The following is a 17,155-nucleotide window of genomic DNA, read 5'->3' on the forward strand; positions in this document are numbered from 1 at the left end:
GGTTGCTCCCCCGCGTTGCCCTCTCATGCGGCCCCTTAGCTTCCATTTCAGAAAAGTCAAATACGATTCAAGATCATCCTTGCCACCATATTTGCGATCGTACTGGAGGATGATGTCTGCTGGACCTGCCTTATATAAAACATATAGCAGGAGCCCAGCATATGAGGTTGAGACCACACCCAATGCCTCCTCGATTGTATGGGTTGTGGAACGTTCTCGCTTGAGCCGGTTCACCGCCGATTACTCCACGGTGGTATCTCGTCGATATGGGCTCTTCTCTCCCAGGATTCGGCACCAGAAAAAATGTAGCTCTAAAGGACTAAATGCGCCGGGAAGAGGCAATGCTGTTACTAAGTCGAGATATGCCGTTAGGAGATGGACTCGCACACACACGCCCTCCACACAGGGTGACTTTTTTATTGCAGCTAACTTTCAAGTTCATGGAAAAGGGAAAGAGCCGGGCACACCAACAAGCGGTATGACCCGACACCATGCGTGGGAGCGGCACAGTTTCCTTAATGGGTGCGCGTCCCACGTGGCAAACGGCCTGCAAGCACATATACAGAGAAAAAAAGAAAAACGTCAGCAATGTGTACCAGGGGATATAGTTTAGTAACAATCCCGTGGCTTCTGTGAAGACAAAATCATGAAAAATACTGAAAAACGATATGTGTCCGGTCTCTACGTGCAATTTCACTGTTTTACAGGCAAAAAATTGTTATGAATTTGCAAAATTTGTGAATTTTGATCGAAATTAACTGTTTATTAACTGTAATTACTATGATCTATCTATAACCGCTATCCCACTACTTCAACGCCACCATCCCAACGAACCAAAATATGACAACTCAATTCTTTCACTTTCCAACGTTTTTCATGTAACTAAAACGTAAATTTCTTACACGTACATCAGATGACACTTCGCAAGCTGTTGATTCGAAAACCACGAACATGAACTTGTTCAAGTTGGGCCACATCCTCACCGACACGCAAACGACGGTATCCTGGATACACCCGGGTTTGGTGCCCAATACTGACGTAGAGGTCGAGATGCATGCACAGTCTGCATAGGCCCTCTCGACACATGGAATACGTATTCGCCAGACCTAACCTAACCTCAGTCAAGATGCATGCACAGTCTGCATAGGCCCTCTCGACACATGGAATACGCATTTGCCAGACCTAACCTAACCTCAGTCACGACGGATGGACAGTCTGCATGGGCCGTCACGACACATGGAATACGCATTCGCCTGACCTAACCTAACCTCAGTCACGACGGATGGACAGTCTGCATGGGCCCTCTCGACACATGGAATACGCATTCGCCTGACCTAACGTAACCTCAGTCACGACGGATGCGCAGTCTGCATGGGCCCTCTCGACACATGGAATACGTATTCCCTAGACCTAACCTAACCTCAGTCACGACAGATGCGCAGTCCACATGGGCCCTCTCGACATATGGAATACGCATTCGCCAGACCTAACCTAACCTCAGTCACGACGGATGCGCAGTCTGCATGGCCCTCTCGACACATGGAATACGCATTCGCCAGACTTAAGCTCAGTCACGACGGATGCACAGCCGGCATGGGCCCGCTCGACACATGGAATACGTATTCGCCAGACCTAACCTAACATCACTCACGACGGATGCACAGTCAGCATAGACCCTCTCGACACATGGAATACGCATTCGCCAGACCTAACCTAACCTCAGTCGAGATGCATGCGTAGTCCACATGGGCCCTCTCGGCACATGGAATACGCATTCACCAGACCTAACCTAACCTCAGTCAAGATGCATGCACAGTCTGCATAGGCGCTCTCGACACATGGAATACGTATTCGCCAGACCTAACGTACCCTCAGTCAAGATGCATGCACAGTCTGCATGGGCCCTCCCGACACATGAATACGTATTCGCCAGACCTGACCTAACCTCAGTCACAACGAATGTTGTGGTCCTAATGTGTTCCATGTGTGTGTCTGTAATTTCATGTGACATTTGTGATACGTGAACCAGATTGGTAACCAGATCCCAACTGCACAGAGATGATTTATTCATCCCGCGAGCTGACGCTGATGTGAAGGAGATGATGCCGCTGCTACAAGGCTCCCCCCTAGCGATCTGGCTGTGGCAGAGAGTGCTGCGTTTGGAAGTGTCATTGGTTGAAAGTAGTGAATACATGTGATCGATGTAGGCAGGTTTGAGGCGATGAAGAGAAATGGTATCTGGTCGACCGTTGACGATAACAATGAATTGATGAGGCATCCGCTGGGTTACGGGAAATGGGCCGGAGTAACGAGGCTGAAGCGGTTTCTTTACAGCGTCACGACGTAGAAAGACGTGTGAGCACGTCTCCAGGTCTTGATGGCGGTAGGTCGCAGAGGTGTTCGGGAGCCGGGATGGCACGGGCCGGAGAGAGGCCATAACGTTGCGCAGGCGGGCAACGTAATCTGTGTTGGTGTCGGGAACGCGGTCTTTCGGGCATGACAGCAACAGTGGCGGCCGTAGCGTCAGGAATCGGAACAGCTTCGGGCCAGCGAGTATAACAATCTATGATAGTGAGAATGTAGCTGAAGCCCTAGCAGTGAGGCAGTGGCCCGACGAGGTAAACATGTAGGTGGTCGAAACGAGAATCTGGCGGCAAGAAAGGCGACGGCGCTAGACGGGTGTGCCGCTGTGTCTTCGTACGCTGACATGGTAAACAAGAGCGCACCCAACGCTTAATGTCGGCATTCATGTTTGGCCACGTAGCGGTCCCCAACAAGCTATTGGGTGAATACAGGGAGGAAGAGGGGGAGTTGGCGATAGTTCATGTCGCTACAATGCAGCACTGAGACGGGACGAAGGTCGGTTCAAAGAGACAAACGTATCTCCAACGTTTGAGGCTGGAGGTGGTCCGGGCACGGAGGTCAGCCAGTTCGCTGTCGGATGACTGGACCGTGACCATAAGGTCGATTGAGAGTACGGCAGAACATTTTTTTTTACTTTCGTATTTATTTCCAAGGGAAAAGGGAGGTACAGCAAAAAAACTGCAGAGGCATTGTCGGTCTTCGGCGCTTAAGCGGTCGGGGGCAGTTATGGTGTATCCCCGGCTGAGGGTGCCAGCCACAGGTTTGTTGATGCCGCTTACATGCTGAATGTCGGTGATGAATTCAGAAATGAAGGATAGCTGCCGGATTTCACGTGGGGTATATCCGGTGCCGGATGATGAAAGAGCATACGTAAGCGGCTTGTAGTACGTGAAGAATGAACGTCCCTCCAGAACATGCCGAAAAGAGGAAGATGGCAAGAAGCTCGCGACCAAAAGTTCTGTAGCGAGTCTCTGCAGGCTTCATCTTTTGAGAAAAGAAGGCGATGGGCTGCCAAGCGGAACAGATACGCTGCTGCAGGACGGCCCCGACGGCACAGCCCGGAGCGTCGACCATGACCCAAGTCTGAGCATCTGCCTGAGGTGGACGAGAAGAGCGGCGAAGGCAATATACTGATGGATCTTGTCAAAAGCAGCGTGTGCATCAACAGGCCAAGGTAGAGTGGTGCCGTCATGTTCCGACATGTAAAAAGGGCTTCGAGAGGGGGCTAGCGTGGCCGCGCAAGATGGGGTGAAGCGCCTGTAGCAGTTGGCAAGGCCAAGGAAACGCCGGAGCTGCTTGACGGATGTTGGTCGGGGGAAATCGCGTATTGCAGCGACTTTGGACGGTAAGGGAATAATGCCGCTCTTGTTGACGTGGTAGCCTAGGAAATCAAGTTCAGGGACGCCGAATTCGTTTTTGGCGGCGTTTACGACGATGCCGTTGTCCTGGAGCCTTTTGTAGACGATTCGCCGGTTGCTTGGCGTGCTCTTCTGGGGTGGTGCTGGCCATAAGGAGATCGTCTATGTAAGCGTATACAAAGGCACGACCGGAGATGATGGAGTCTATGAAACGTTGGAAAGTTTGGGCTGCATTACGACGACAGAAAGGTGTAGAGGACGATGGTCTTCCTCTACACGAGTCCTGACAGGCGATCATGGAATATCCCAGCGGGCAGATGGTCGTGGCCTCAACCTAGGACGGTGCCGGTAGAACTGACGAGCCAGCGCAGAAGCGCGTGGCAGCAGGGGCACATCGTCGTCATCACCGGTGGACACCGCAAAGCATGCGTGGAAACTCACAAAAAGCCCAAAGGGCGTTACAATGACTGTCTTCGATATGTCTTCCTCTGCCATGGGTATTTGATGGTAGGCGCCTATGAAGTCGATCTTTGAGAAAGTGGTGACGCGTTCGATCTTAGCAGGATGTTGGGGACGGGGTATCGGTCTGGTAGTGATGCCGCCGCTACAATACTAACAGAATGTGACCTTTGTCGTGAAGAGTCCCCATGTAAAACACCACTTTTCCTCTGATTCATTCGTCCCTGCGCTAATAATTTCCAGTATTTTTGTGCACACTTTAATATTAAATGCTGTATTCCAGACATCTACACTCAAAACACGCCTATTTCTCATAGTAAAGTCCTTGCTTGGCATGCAGTTTTCTGTTTTACATCACAGGTGGCCCTATGAGATTTAACTCTTCTAATAACCCTGTTCTGCCTTGCAAAAGCAGATATTCATTTCGTAGCGTGCACTGAATGTCCGTATTCACGTGTGTCGTCTGGCAACACTGACAAAGCTGATATTCATTTCGTAGCGTGCACTGAATGTCAGTGTTCTCGTGTGTCATCTGACAACAATAACATAATGCTGATATCCATTCCGTAACGTGCATTAGACATCCGTATTCACACGTGTCGTCTGGCAACAATGACCTTACCTACGCCTGCTCAATCAACACGCATACGTGCGCTGCGGGATCGTTACTAAACTACAGCCAACACAAGCACCACACATACCCGCCTGTTCTGACATGGGCCTTGCATCCTGTTGCAGTGAGGGTCAAGAGAGGTTTCTATGGCAGCTTCGTACTCCTGGTTATACAGGGTTGACCCTGAGCTTTGATTCCAAGCGCCTACACCCGGGTTCGCGCATAGGTTTCGACTGAACTTCCGAAGATTCGTATAGAAGATTGCACAAACTGGGAAGTGTGCTTCTCCCAACTGCGACTAATGTAGGATTATATAAGACTCGGAACGCAAACTCCTTGATTGTTCGAATTACGCCGAGAGTTCCAGGCCGATAGAAGTGATGTTGTCTCGTCTGGATGCACGCCCTCTCGACGCTGCGCAAATTTTAGCCCCTTAGCCAGCACACCACTTTCCAGTCCATTTCCAGTTCTGCTACAGTTTCCTGGTCAACCAAGTTGATCAGTGCTTTCTAACTTGTGTCTTCTATTTACGATACGTCTACGAGACCATGTTGTCTTTTTTTTATAATCGCTGTGAAATATTTGTCGTCAAGCCGTTGACACCCGATGCTGTCACGTTACCTAGTCGACTCGAGCACTGCTATAGTGAAAGATATATGAATAGCGCCAAGCACACGACCACGCGGGGTCTTCATCTGCGCCATTTGGGTGATAAACAAAGCGCGCTATAACAACAATAACAAGAACAACAACAGCAACAACAACAAGAACTTGAAAGGGTTTATTACTAGAGTAATTAACCCTCATTACTAGCGAAAATAGGTTGACTGCGTAATTGCAAAGTTGTAGCGCACACCCATGTGGGGTCTTACCCCAAGAATCGAAACCACAGTGCTGCTCTGTGCTTCGTGCACCTTTCATCTCTTTCATTTGACAGCTCCTAATATACGAGGGGTGTTCAAGTCAAACCGGGACTTTTCATTTTTCGTAAAAGTAAACTGAACTGCACTAATTCACTTGTCCCTGCGTTTCACGAGGGCTTGGATGCCAGCTGCGTAGAAATTCTTACCGGCGCGTAGCAGCATGATCGGACCGCATTCTTGACCTCATCGTCTTCATCGTCGCAGCTGAAGTGGCGGCCCCTAAGGAACTTCAGTGGCCCGAAGAGATGGAAGTCGCTGGGGGCGAGGTCTGGACTGTAAGGGGGATGGGGCAGCAACTTCCAGCCAAGTTCCTGTAAGGTGCGTGTTGTGAGATGCGCGGTATGTGGGCATGCATTATCCTGTAGGAGGACTCCTTTGGTGATGAGGCTCGGTCGCTTTTGCTTCAGCGCCTTATGCATGTAGTATTCCTTTTTACTCAGGTCGTTGCACAAAACCCCAATCACCAACGTTCGACCTTCGTTTTCATCTTCCCCTGTCCCCTCCTCGTCTTCGTCGAGATTGGCCGTTACATTCTCGCCTCCCGTGACAGACCATTCCTCCTGGAATGATATCGAAAAACGTTTCCTACCGAGGCAAGTTCCGCCTTGGCAGTGTCTCCAAGGTGCCAAATTGTTTTTAACGCGCCCTTCACTCTGGCCACTTTCACAACGTCATACGCTCCTTTATATTTCGTGGAGGATACCGGAAGTCCTTTTCGTACTAGTACTTGGTCGCCCACTTCAATATTCGGAATGTCAGTGTTATGGCGCCTATCGAAGTTGCGCTTCATCCTCCTGCGGTAGCGCTGTTCTTCCTCCGGTGTCCTACGCTTTTCTTTGAGGGCCACAGCTTGGTCCATCCCCATAACTCTGTCAGGCGGCAGAACAGGCCGCACTTCGCCGTATGCAGCGAAGTGTGGACTGCATCCCAATCCTGCTGTGTGCGATTGGTTGTGATGAGCAACAGCAGCTTGTAGGCAGCACTTCCATCTTCCTCTAAAGTCAGGGTAAACGTTGATGAACTGTTTTACGTCTCGTATCACACGTTCGGCAAGGCCATTCGCTGCTGGGTGGTAGGGAGCGGTATACTTCCGCGCAATACCTCTACTTTGAGCCCATGCCTTGAGCTGCTTACTCCGAAATGCTGGGCAGTTATCTGAAACGACGACTTTGAGATCTTTAAACATACCGCGTTCTAACAGTGCAATCACGCTATTGATGTCCTTTTTTCCCGATCTGGCAGATGCCACGCGGGTACATTCGTCGATAGCGATCAAAAACGCCTGCATTCTTTGGACACCTTACCCCTTTAGTTCTGCAAAATCGACATGCACGACCTCAAAAGGTGTCTTCGAATGTTCTCCGAGAGCCATTTCATCAATTGTTTGTCGGTACCTTACTTTATACCTTTGGCACACATGACATGAGCGGATGTATTCTCAGATATCATTCTTTATTTTAGGCCAGTAAAAGCGCTTTCTAATCTTGTCGTACGTCCGACTTAAACCATCATGTTGCACAAAACCCCAATCCCCAGCGTTCGACCTTCTTTTTCATCTTCCCCTGTCCCCTCCTCGTCTTCGTCGAGATGGGCCGTTACAATGCACATCCCTGAGAACCTGCCAGTAATACGCACTATTGATGGTGGTACCACTGGGCAGAAAATCAACATGAACAACGCCAGTCTTGTCCCAGAAAACCGTGGCCATGACCTTACCCGCAGACGGGGTGTTTCGGAACTTCTTGGGAGCTGGCGAGCCCGGATGCTTTCACTGTTTTGATGCGCGTTTAGACTCAGGAGGGAAATGGTGCACCCACGTTTCATCGCACGTGATGATCCAATCAAGGAACGGCTGTCCTTCAGTGTCGAAACGGTACCTTAGCTCTTGGGAGATTTCCAGTCTTCCCTGCCGGTCAAACACGGACAGCTGCCTCGGGACCCAACAGGCACTAACTTTCCGAAACTGGAGGTGTTACAGAAAGGTCCGTCTTTCGAGCCATGTTATCCGTCGGTCCTTGAGGATCAGGCGCTCCACAAGTTGGATGTTCTCAGGAACTCTGACACTGGGCTCTGAGCCGCCCCGGTCGGTATCGTCCTGCACAGATGTACGGCCGTCTCGGAACCGTTTGCACCACTCAAAAGCTTTGCTGCGGCTAAGTGTATCGTGGCCGTACTGAGCCTGAAGTCTTCAGTGAATTTCAGATGACTTTACGCCTTCATTCACGAGAAACTTCATGACAATTCGCTGTTCGATGTTCGCGCACACCTCGTTGTCGGCCATCTTGTCCAGCACGTGCCTCCTGTTTTGCACAAACTTTGGGCCACCACCTGGTGAACGCGGAGGCCTGTCGCGTGTGAACATGACGAAAAAGAAGTAGCGCGAGCCATTTGTACACTCAGGAGACAAAAAGTCCTGGATTCACTTGAACACCCCTCGTAGATTTTCAAGTACGATCTACAGAATGATCCAGAAAATTAACACACGAACAGGGTGCAATTGTTCCCGTTAAAGAGGAGCTGTCACATGATAAGCAGTTAATGGAAATCGAAATCGAAGGGGGCGATTCGATCGCGTGCTGTCCAGACGCACATGGCACCATCTGTCGGTAGGAACATCGGCGGGTACATGGTCTTTCCAGTTCATCATAACTGTATGCTCCGAGTGTAGTCTTCATCTTCTTTCACCGACGGAACTCTTCAGCGGAAACCGCACACGACAATTTCTCAACGGAAAACGGCCAACTTTTTTACCTGCACGGCAACTCGACGGAGAAACAGCTGGACGAACCGCTTGCACAGATTTCCACTGCGGCGGACGGTGGCGCCCTAGCGGGTGTTCCGTTAGTCCGTGTTAAATTTTGACTTCAAATTAACCGAGAAATATTTTGATACACATAGGAAAGTTATAGTGGCACACAGAAGAAGTTCTTGCGGTCAAAGCTTATTCGCAAAGCAAGCGCTACAAAAGCGCCCTGAAACAGCAGCCGGCGGGTGACAGCATGCTTCCCAGTTCCCAGGTTGCTCATATACTCATACTCATACTCATGCTCATACGGGCATCAGAAATGCACGCCATGTCCGCTTGTAGAACGGTAACGCGTGGAGCGATCTTATTGGCTGCCGCTCTTCAGCGGTACCAGGCGGACCAGGCGGGTGAACGACGTTCGAATACATTGAGTTTGTACGTATGCGGTGTAGGAGTGTGGCTGTGGCTCAACGCCGGCAGAAAGACGTTACCACGCGTCAAAACTGGCTTCCTTCCTGAGGGATACCAAGCTGATATATCGTCTCTAAGAACGCATCACAAGTGGCCCTTTCGCCGAGTACTCTTCAACACCTTAGTCAAGCATCCCCACAGTGATTTTTATTTTCATTTTCATTTTCTGGTGTTCTACCGCTCATCGCTCAACGCTGCTCATCGCTCAACCACTGATTGGACTTCACTGCAAATCCGAATCTACAGTCCTGTCTTTCCCGTTTTTTTTTTTTTTTTTTTTTTTTACGGACCTGCGTTAGTCGTGACGTTGCCCGCCTTGCGAGGCCGACTACGGCAAGCAGTCACACCACCACCACCACCAGGCGGGTGAACACGTAATAGGTATCCGGACATTTGAGCAAATGAGCGCATTGATACGCTGCTCTGGGCAAGAAATAGGTTAAACAAAACAAATTAATCACTAAGAAAATCACTGTGTGTTGACGCCGTTTTCTTCGTGGATACTTCCCGCTAAGGTACCGATCTGTAAAACAGAGGCTCCGGAACCGTCCGAAGTAAAATGGAAAAGTTAGGAGTTTTATTTAATTAATGAGATGCAAATGAGCCGCTCACTGCTCAGCTCCAGGAAGATGCTTCAGAGATGACAACTGAAAAGAAAGGTTTTCGATAGCGCCCCCTGTATACGAATTATTCAGCCGGGGGACAGTCGTGAAACACCCGATGTACGGGTGTGCCCTTGTGACATCTTTACTTACTTTACATTTAGTATAACATAAATGTTTGCGCATTTATTTGCCGATTGTCAACACCGTCTGTATTAATAAAATGACACTTTCGCCCATGTCTGCAACAGCGTCTTGCAGCGCTCCCTTGACAGTACCTCATTCCCGAACGAATGCCAGCGACACCCTGAAGGATTTTGTGATCAACTCAACCGTGCGCTACAGCTGTTTTCCGGGATACGACGCCCGTGGCTTCGACATCGCAAAATGCATTTTCTACAATAACTCGGCACAGTGGTTCGGCCCGGACCTCAAGTGCGAACGTACGTAAACTTTTCATACAAGATTTTTCATCAGTGCTACTTCAAAGCTCGAAGAAATAACGAATGAAAAACAAGTGAATGGGTAAAAATTGAATGCACGCTAAAGCTGCAGTCGATCGACCCAAAAGCAGAAACTTTATTTTAATGATCAAAAGCGCTGGTAAAAAAAAAAGAAAAAAAAAAGAGTGAGAAAGACATTGAACCTGGAAATTGGGCGGAAGGACGTCCTTGTCGCTCAGTTATTCTTCTTCTTCTTCTTCTCCCCTCTCGCTCAGTTATTCCTGTGGAGTGGGTTCTTTTTTTTTTTTTTCTTACGCGCTGCAAAATAATTGGTTGTGATTAATTTCCCTATGTTTGACAGTAGTGAACAAAAATGCTGGTTTTGGAGCTTGTATTAGAAGTGCTTTGATATGAAAGATGCTATGAGGAACGGCTTTAAAGATGTCTCGGTTTCCTCAAGATCGTCAGCACAGCACTGCCCAATGCTCACAAAACCTCGTCTCGCAAATAGTTTTGGCACGTTGCATGATATGAGATATAAAGCGTGTTTTTTCATTCTCTACAGATTTTTTTAAATCAAAGAAGTCATGAGAGGAGTGTGCCTCGTTAATATGGACGCCGTTAACATGGACAACTCGAATTATGGACGATTTTTGTGTGGACCAAACTTTTTCAATGCATTTTCGTCTCGTTAATATGGAAGCTCGCTTTTCGGACAATGGACTGTCCAGCGAGGTACGAACCGTATGTAGTCCATGTATTTTTGTCTCGTTATTATGTACGATATCTGTATGGAGGGCAACCTTCGCCCCATATTCTACAGGAGAACTTTTGAAAGAAGGATGTCCCGTTGCTTAGGGAGCTATATAGGTCCTCCCTTCACGGCTGTCCACAAGAACTGTAAGAGGAAAAGGGGTTATCTCTGGACATGAAAGGCCTGGAAAATCGTGTATGACGTCATGACTGTTCCAAACATGTGCACGAGGAATTGACCCTCGTGCAAGGAGTTGTGTTTTTAGTTATACATAGTGCAATCGCTCCGCAGCTTACGAGAACAAAAGCGGTACAGTTGTCAAGGTAAGTTGTCAGGCTCTGCCGTCGACGACTTGAGCAACACCAAGCGCGCGGTCACATCTGCTATGGCTCATGCGGGACTACAAACAGCTCCTAAATGCTTTGAAGACAATGGTGATGAGTAGCAGCCTCTACGTGTTGCCGACGTTTTGCTACGCTTAAATCGATGTGCAACCAGGTATACCTGCAAGCATTTTCTATAAACCTTCGTAATTGTTTTTGTGATTTCCTTGGTATTCGATAATATGGACGATTCGCTTTATGGACGACTTTGGTCGGGGACGAATGTCTCCATATTAACGAGGCACGACTGTATACCGTTTTTGCTGGTGGCTTATACGGCCAGGCGGACATCCTCTTGAAGGGTTTATGTAACTACTAGATGATTAACTATCAAAAATGCATTAACTAACACTTGGATTAGGGGCTTTCATAAGATGTCAGTATGGGTCCTCGTTCAAAGCATTCTTTGCTGTTGAAAATCCTGAAAACGAGCACGTGCGTTGAATGAAGGTGGTGGTCATGGAACTGCACTTGCGTTTTCCGCGAGGTCAACGCGCATGACGTCACAGTGACCTTTCTAGGACGATCCTAAGGAACCGCGCTCCTTAAACAATGCAGCATTCGCTGTGCCTCCGAGAGGGCTAAAACGGTTATACTTTTTTTCATTTGTTTGTTTTGTAATAGAGGTTCCACTTTTCGTTCGAGGTGATCTTGGTTTATCGACGAAAGACAAACGGAAAGTTAACGCTATGTGTGTGCTCAAGCTTGAACTATTCGGCTCTTGCAAAAGTTCGTTCGGGTGGGCATCCTGCAAACATTGTCCCCATCTTGTAGAGATTACAGTCTCGCAGAGTAGACAAATATCTAGGGCGAACTGCGCGTGTCCTCATAGAAGTGGGAAATGTAGTCGCATGGCAGCTACAATGCTCTAAGCTACCGTGATTCTGTCAACGACGGGTCGAAGACAACCGCGACTCAGAAAGCGGACGAATTTGCATCTTACACTGTGAGGCAACAGGGGGAGCCTGATACTGTAGCAGTGGCGCCCGATTGGACTGTGATGAGGCTCCTTCCTGTTAAACTTCACTGTTATTAGACGTTAGAACTTGTATCGGGTCACTCAAAAGTCAAAACACACAGAATACCACATTAAATTGTGACTTGCCGGTTTGCTCTTCTTTGTTTCGGCCAGGAGGGCAGAGCCTTGGTAGTAATGGACCATATTTGAACTGTTTCTGTATCCACCATAAATCAAAACACGACACCCAAACACTCCCCTACCCCCTCATAGAATGCCGTTTGGACCCTACAGCAGCAACAATTAGTCGAGTTCTCCCACCGTCGACGCAGACGTATGTTCTTCAGAAATAGAAAAGTGACACTCCATCCAAACGCGACGAGGTACAGCCATAAATACAGCAGGTATTCAACACCGTATCGCTTAACCCACTGGAGACACACAAATGGCGCATTCCCTACTGTTTACCTGTGTGCCGTTCGCACGTGAGACGAATGGATGGTGCTCTGGCTAATGGGATCGCGCGTCATTTTACACCGTCGCACAGAAACCCAGAAAACCTTCTGCGCAGGCACCCACTTGCGTCTTGCGGAGCCCTGCCAATCAGCCGATGTGAAAACCGCGCGCATCAGGAGCGCATCTCACCTTAGTCGTCGTCGGTCGATCTGACGCGGTAAAAATGGTAATTGATGTAGATCTACACGTAAAACGGTTGGTCTGGCATGCACCTACACCAATAATCTCCATCGCTCCAAAGCACTCTGACGTGGACCGAGTGCAGCCAATCCTGCGCTTCTGGTGCACGCGGTTTCAGCTTATTTGCACAGCAAAATGCGGCTATCGGTATGTCACGGTTTGGTTTTTCTTTCAAGGATATATACGATTTCACCGAGGATTGTTTTTCCGAAAGCTTTTTCCCAGAAAGCCCCTAATTTAAGAGATCGTCCGGCCTGCAAAAACGATATCTATCCTGCTGTTTGCAAAAATCTGTAAACAATAATAATAGTAGCAAAAACACTCTGCATCATGTTTAAGGATAAATACAATAAAACATATTAACAATTACGGAATAGTCAACAGCTGCCTTCACCTTCAGTGTGTTTCCGGGATGCCTTACGGACGCCAAATGTCTCATGGCGGTAACTGAGTCACAGTAACTTGCAACTGCACCTTGCCACTTTTGGTGAAAGTAACTACACAATATAACTGTTAGTTCGGTGGCGTCATACTTTTGTCATATAGCGTAAGGTGGGGCAAGATGAGACAGAAATCTGCAATTGAAAACGAAACTTTTACTTACCGTGTTTTTAGAAAATAGCCATAGGCACTTTATCTGGCGTCTAGAGCTTCCGGTCTAAAATAAACAGAGAACAAGAGATTCAAAAATGCAGATTGTCTCATCTTGTGACCGAGAACGAAAATCCAAAAAGGGCTGCCATGTACACGTACAGAGAGAGAGAGAGAAAAAAAAGGGGGGGGGGGACCGGTGTACCGAAGAGTAGAGCAATGAAAAAGGGTGACGTTTCGAGCGAAAGCTATTCTTCAGACTAGAGGAACAGAGTGAGGGGAATATCGGGAAACAAGTTGTACATATCGGCCAGCCCGCTATCGGGCCAACACGAGATCCGTGTGAAAGGGCTGCATCTTACAGCACGTGCCGACAAACTAGAACCCTAGAATGAGTCTTTCATTAAGACCTCCGGGATGAGTCGAGTTGATGTGGTAGATAAGGCGACTTTCTTCCCGTTTACGTGAATTGGAATTGTTGAAGCCGGACCGAAGAACGGTAACTCGAGCGCTATCTTCACTATGGGTCGTATGGTGAATGGTACAACATATACTTTAAAAGCGATAAAACCCCCGTGCCGGGAAACAAGTCAAAAGACGACACAAGCACTGTGCTTGTGTGTTGTGTCGTCTTTTGACTTGTTTCCTGGCACGGGGGTTTTATCGCTTTTAAAGTATGCTCCACCGAACAGCCCAATTTTTAACAATTTTCGATGTACAACATATATATGGGCCGATATGTGTTCCACCCTCAGAACATCAATTGTCTCATGTACAACATGTTTCCCGATATTCCCCTCACTCTGTTACTCTAGTCTGAAGAAGAGCTTTCGCTCGAAACGTCACCCTTTATCATTGCTCTCCTCTTCGGTACACCCCCTTTTTTTCTCTCTCATCTTGCCACCTTCGAGGCAAGGTGATACACGCCGTGGTAATGAACTATAGAAATTAGTTTTTTTTTTTTTGCAATCCAAGCAGAAAAAGTAATGTCCTTGGACCCCTGAACCCCCTTGAGTACATGATGTACAAGAAAACCACACAGAACCCGGTGCTACTTTGCTCCGTGGTCCCTTGCAAACGCGGCACCTCCAGTCTGATGTGCCGCTGGTCGCTCGCTTTTGCGTGGAAATATCTTAGTAAACAACAAAAGTTATCTGGAAAGTCCTGCGCAATATGCAAAAAAGAAATTTCTGAGCATAAAGCATAAAAAACATCAACACATAAGAAGCATAAAGCCACTTAATAGTTGGCTTATCCGTTTCTAAATTACATTTCATTAAATTTTAAATTGCATTAAATTGCCGCGTCTTGTCCCGTGCATATCATAGTAGGCATACATTTTTCTGTTGAACACCGGATAACCAGGAGTGCCCAAATTTTGCATATATCTTAATGAATGAATAAAGAAATAGGATGTGGACTTACATTGACAGAACAAGCCAAGTCTGGGGTCTTCGTCAAGTTTGTTGCCCCAGCTTCCCTACTTTAGTGGAATAAACTGAATTTGAAATCCCGCGAAACACTTCTGCACAGGTGACAAGAAAAGGACTACAGAAAATTGCCACTTTTTTGCGGGTCTTTACCTTCCAGGCAGAAGTAACCGTTATTTTTTTTTCTCTCTCTCGCTTCAAAGCCTACACCAATCCTACAATTCTCACATGCAGCAATGCGGACATGCAGAGCCACCTATGAGCTCATGGAGCAACGCCTCTCCGAGACAGGCGGCGTCGAGCAAAAAATGTAGTGTCTTGGCCCGTGTCTCATCCTGCCCTTCCTTACCCTACCATTCCGTAATCGTGTCCTCAGAACGACATAGTCAAGATGTTGGTGAAGTTCAATACGAGCATTCCCTCTAGCACTCTGTGGACGGTCTTTTAGTGGGTTTGGACTGGAATTTATGGGAGATTACTGACAATAGCTTAGGAAAACATCTACTGCTTACATGCGTGTTATGTAATTGCGGTTGTTGAAGTGCTTAACTTTTTCAGAGTAACGTCTACTCGGATTACGTTTCCAAAAAAGTAACGGTAGAGCAACTAAGTTATTTCGTGATGTAGCAACCAAATTCGTAACAGATAGTACAAAATATATCGAAATTTGCCAGATTCGTGATGTACGAACTTCCCCACAGTATTGTCTTAACTATGTTACTTTAACTTAATCGCTGTAGCTGTAATTAGTTTGTTTGCAGAAATGTAATTGTAACTCAGTTACTCTTTTCGGTAACAACCTGTAACTGTAACTAAATTTTTCAAGTAACTTATCATGTATATCAATTATCGGTAATGCAAATCCGTACGATGCGATAATGGTGAGTTCTAGTATATCGTACGCAAAGGCGATAGCGTACGATATACTAAAGCTCACTATTGACTCGTTGACCTCACCACGACAGGAACTGTAAAGGGATGTGGTTTGCAGATGAGGTAACGTAGGGTAATACACATCTCGCCGAATAATGACTTGGAACGGTAGGCGCATTCCTCTTTTTGGAGTTACGTTAATTGCCACAAAGAGCTTTCCACAAATCAGTAGTTCTAAGTTTCTGGTTGGCCGTGTAGTTTGTATTGACTTTTTACATGATCCTAGCCAGCCATGAATCCGAGTAATATAGTTCCTGATTTGTTGGAACACCCTTTTGTGGCGAATTTATGTTAATTGTCAGATATCAAATGAGGAGTGTGGTCAATCTCTGCTGTTAGAGTGCACGAGGGAGAGTCAGATGAAGGGAGCAATAAAGACCAGGGAACTTCATCAACCAATCTATCACTTGCGTCACTTGGGAGCTTCTAGCGTGACGTAGTCAGGTCCGTATGACGCAGCATAGCTAAAGTCTGAAAACTCGTCTGTAACAAAGATGGCCCGATGTGAGCCACTTGGACCAACTCTCCATGTCACGGTGCGACGTCAGCATTACTCATGCACTTATGGGCTCTCTGAAGGCTTCTAGGGGGTGTGGAAATTACAAATCATAGTCAGCTACGACGCTAGTTCTTGCGCGCATGCTATTTGTTGCCGTCTAAAGCGAAACAGTTAGGGCTTTCACTGTTTCATTGCCCTCAATTGTGGACCACAGATACGTTGAAAGAACATGACATTGCAAAGATGGCGGTCGGTCATTCCCGCATGAAATGTACACTGAGAAGGTAATGGCTGTGAAAGGGCTCGCCGTTGTCGGCCTCACGGAGGTGGGCAACGTCACGACGAACTCCCTGAGGGAATGTGCGTCCTGGGGCGACCTCTGAAGGAAATGTCCCGACATATGTCTGAAAGCGTCTGAAGAATACCCAGGAAAAACCTCAGACAGCACAGGCGGCACCGGGATTCGAACTCGGGTACCTCCCACTCTTGACGTGACGTGGCCAGCACGCCAACTACTGAGCCACGCACTGAGAGAGGTGCACTGAGAAGGAAGGTTTTCTGAGTCAATGGAGGAGGATCGACGAATCAAAGTTGTCGTGTCAACGCTCCGTTGTCATCTGGCACCTTCGTCATTTACTGTAGCAAATGCACCCCTTTACTGTACCCTTGGCTAAATCGGCACAACAGATTTTAAGGATATCCGTTAAGATGTGACTGTGCAAGCGGGCGCTAAAATTGTAACCAGCTGAACAATTCATCTCTATAGCAGTGGTACCCAACCCTTTCCGCTTCCCGAACCCCTTTTGGCAGGGGTGCACCTCTGGGAGAGAGTGCACCTTGCCAACGGTTCTTAGTAGACTAGCTACCGTCCGTACTTGAAATTTAAAGACTTCCTGGAGTAGGAAAGACACTAGGCGCGCATTGGGAGTTTC

General features: G+C 47.7%; 1 protein-coding gene across 4 annotated transcripts in view; it reads left to right on the forward strand.

Annotated features, from left to right (window-relative positions):
• The window catches only part of LOC135369087 (sushi, von Willebrand factor type A, EGF and pentraxin domain-containing protein 1-like), a 189,071-nt gene that overhangs the window by 69,190 nt on the left and 102,726 nt on the right, over positions 1–17,155 (forward strand). For all 4 annotated transcript variants that reach the window (XM_064602745.1, XM_064602746.1, XM_064602747.1 and 1 more), the window contains exon 6: positions 9,788–9,979. In XM_064602745.1, the coding sequence (XP_064458815.1) occupies positions 9,788–9,979 (192 nt within the window). The remainder of the gene's footprint in view (positions 1–9,787; positions 9,980–17,155) is intronic.

This window comes from Ornithodoros turicata, chromosome 9 (assembly GCF_037126465.1).
Source record: "Ornithodoros turicata isolate Travis chromosome 9, ASM3712646v1, whole genome shotgun sequence".
In the NCBI taxonomy this organism is placed as follows: domain Eukaryota; kingdom Metazoa; phylum Arthropoda; class Arachnida; order Ixodida; family Argasidae; genus Ornithodoros; species Ornithodoros turicata.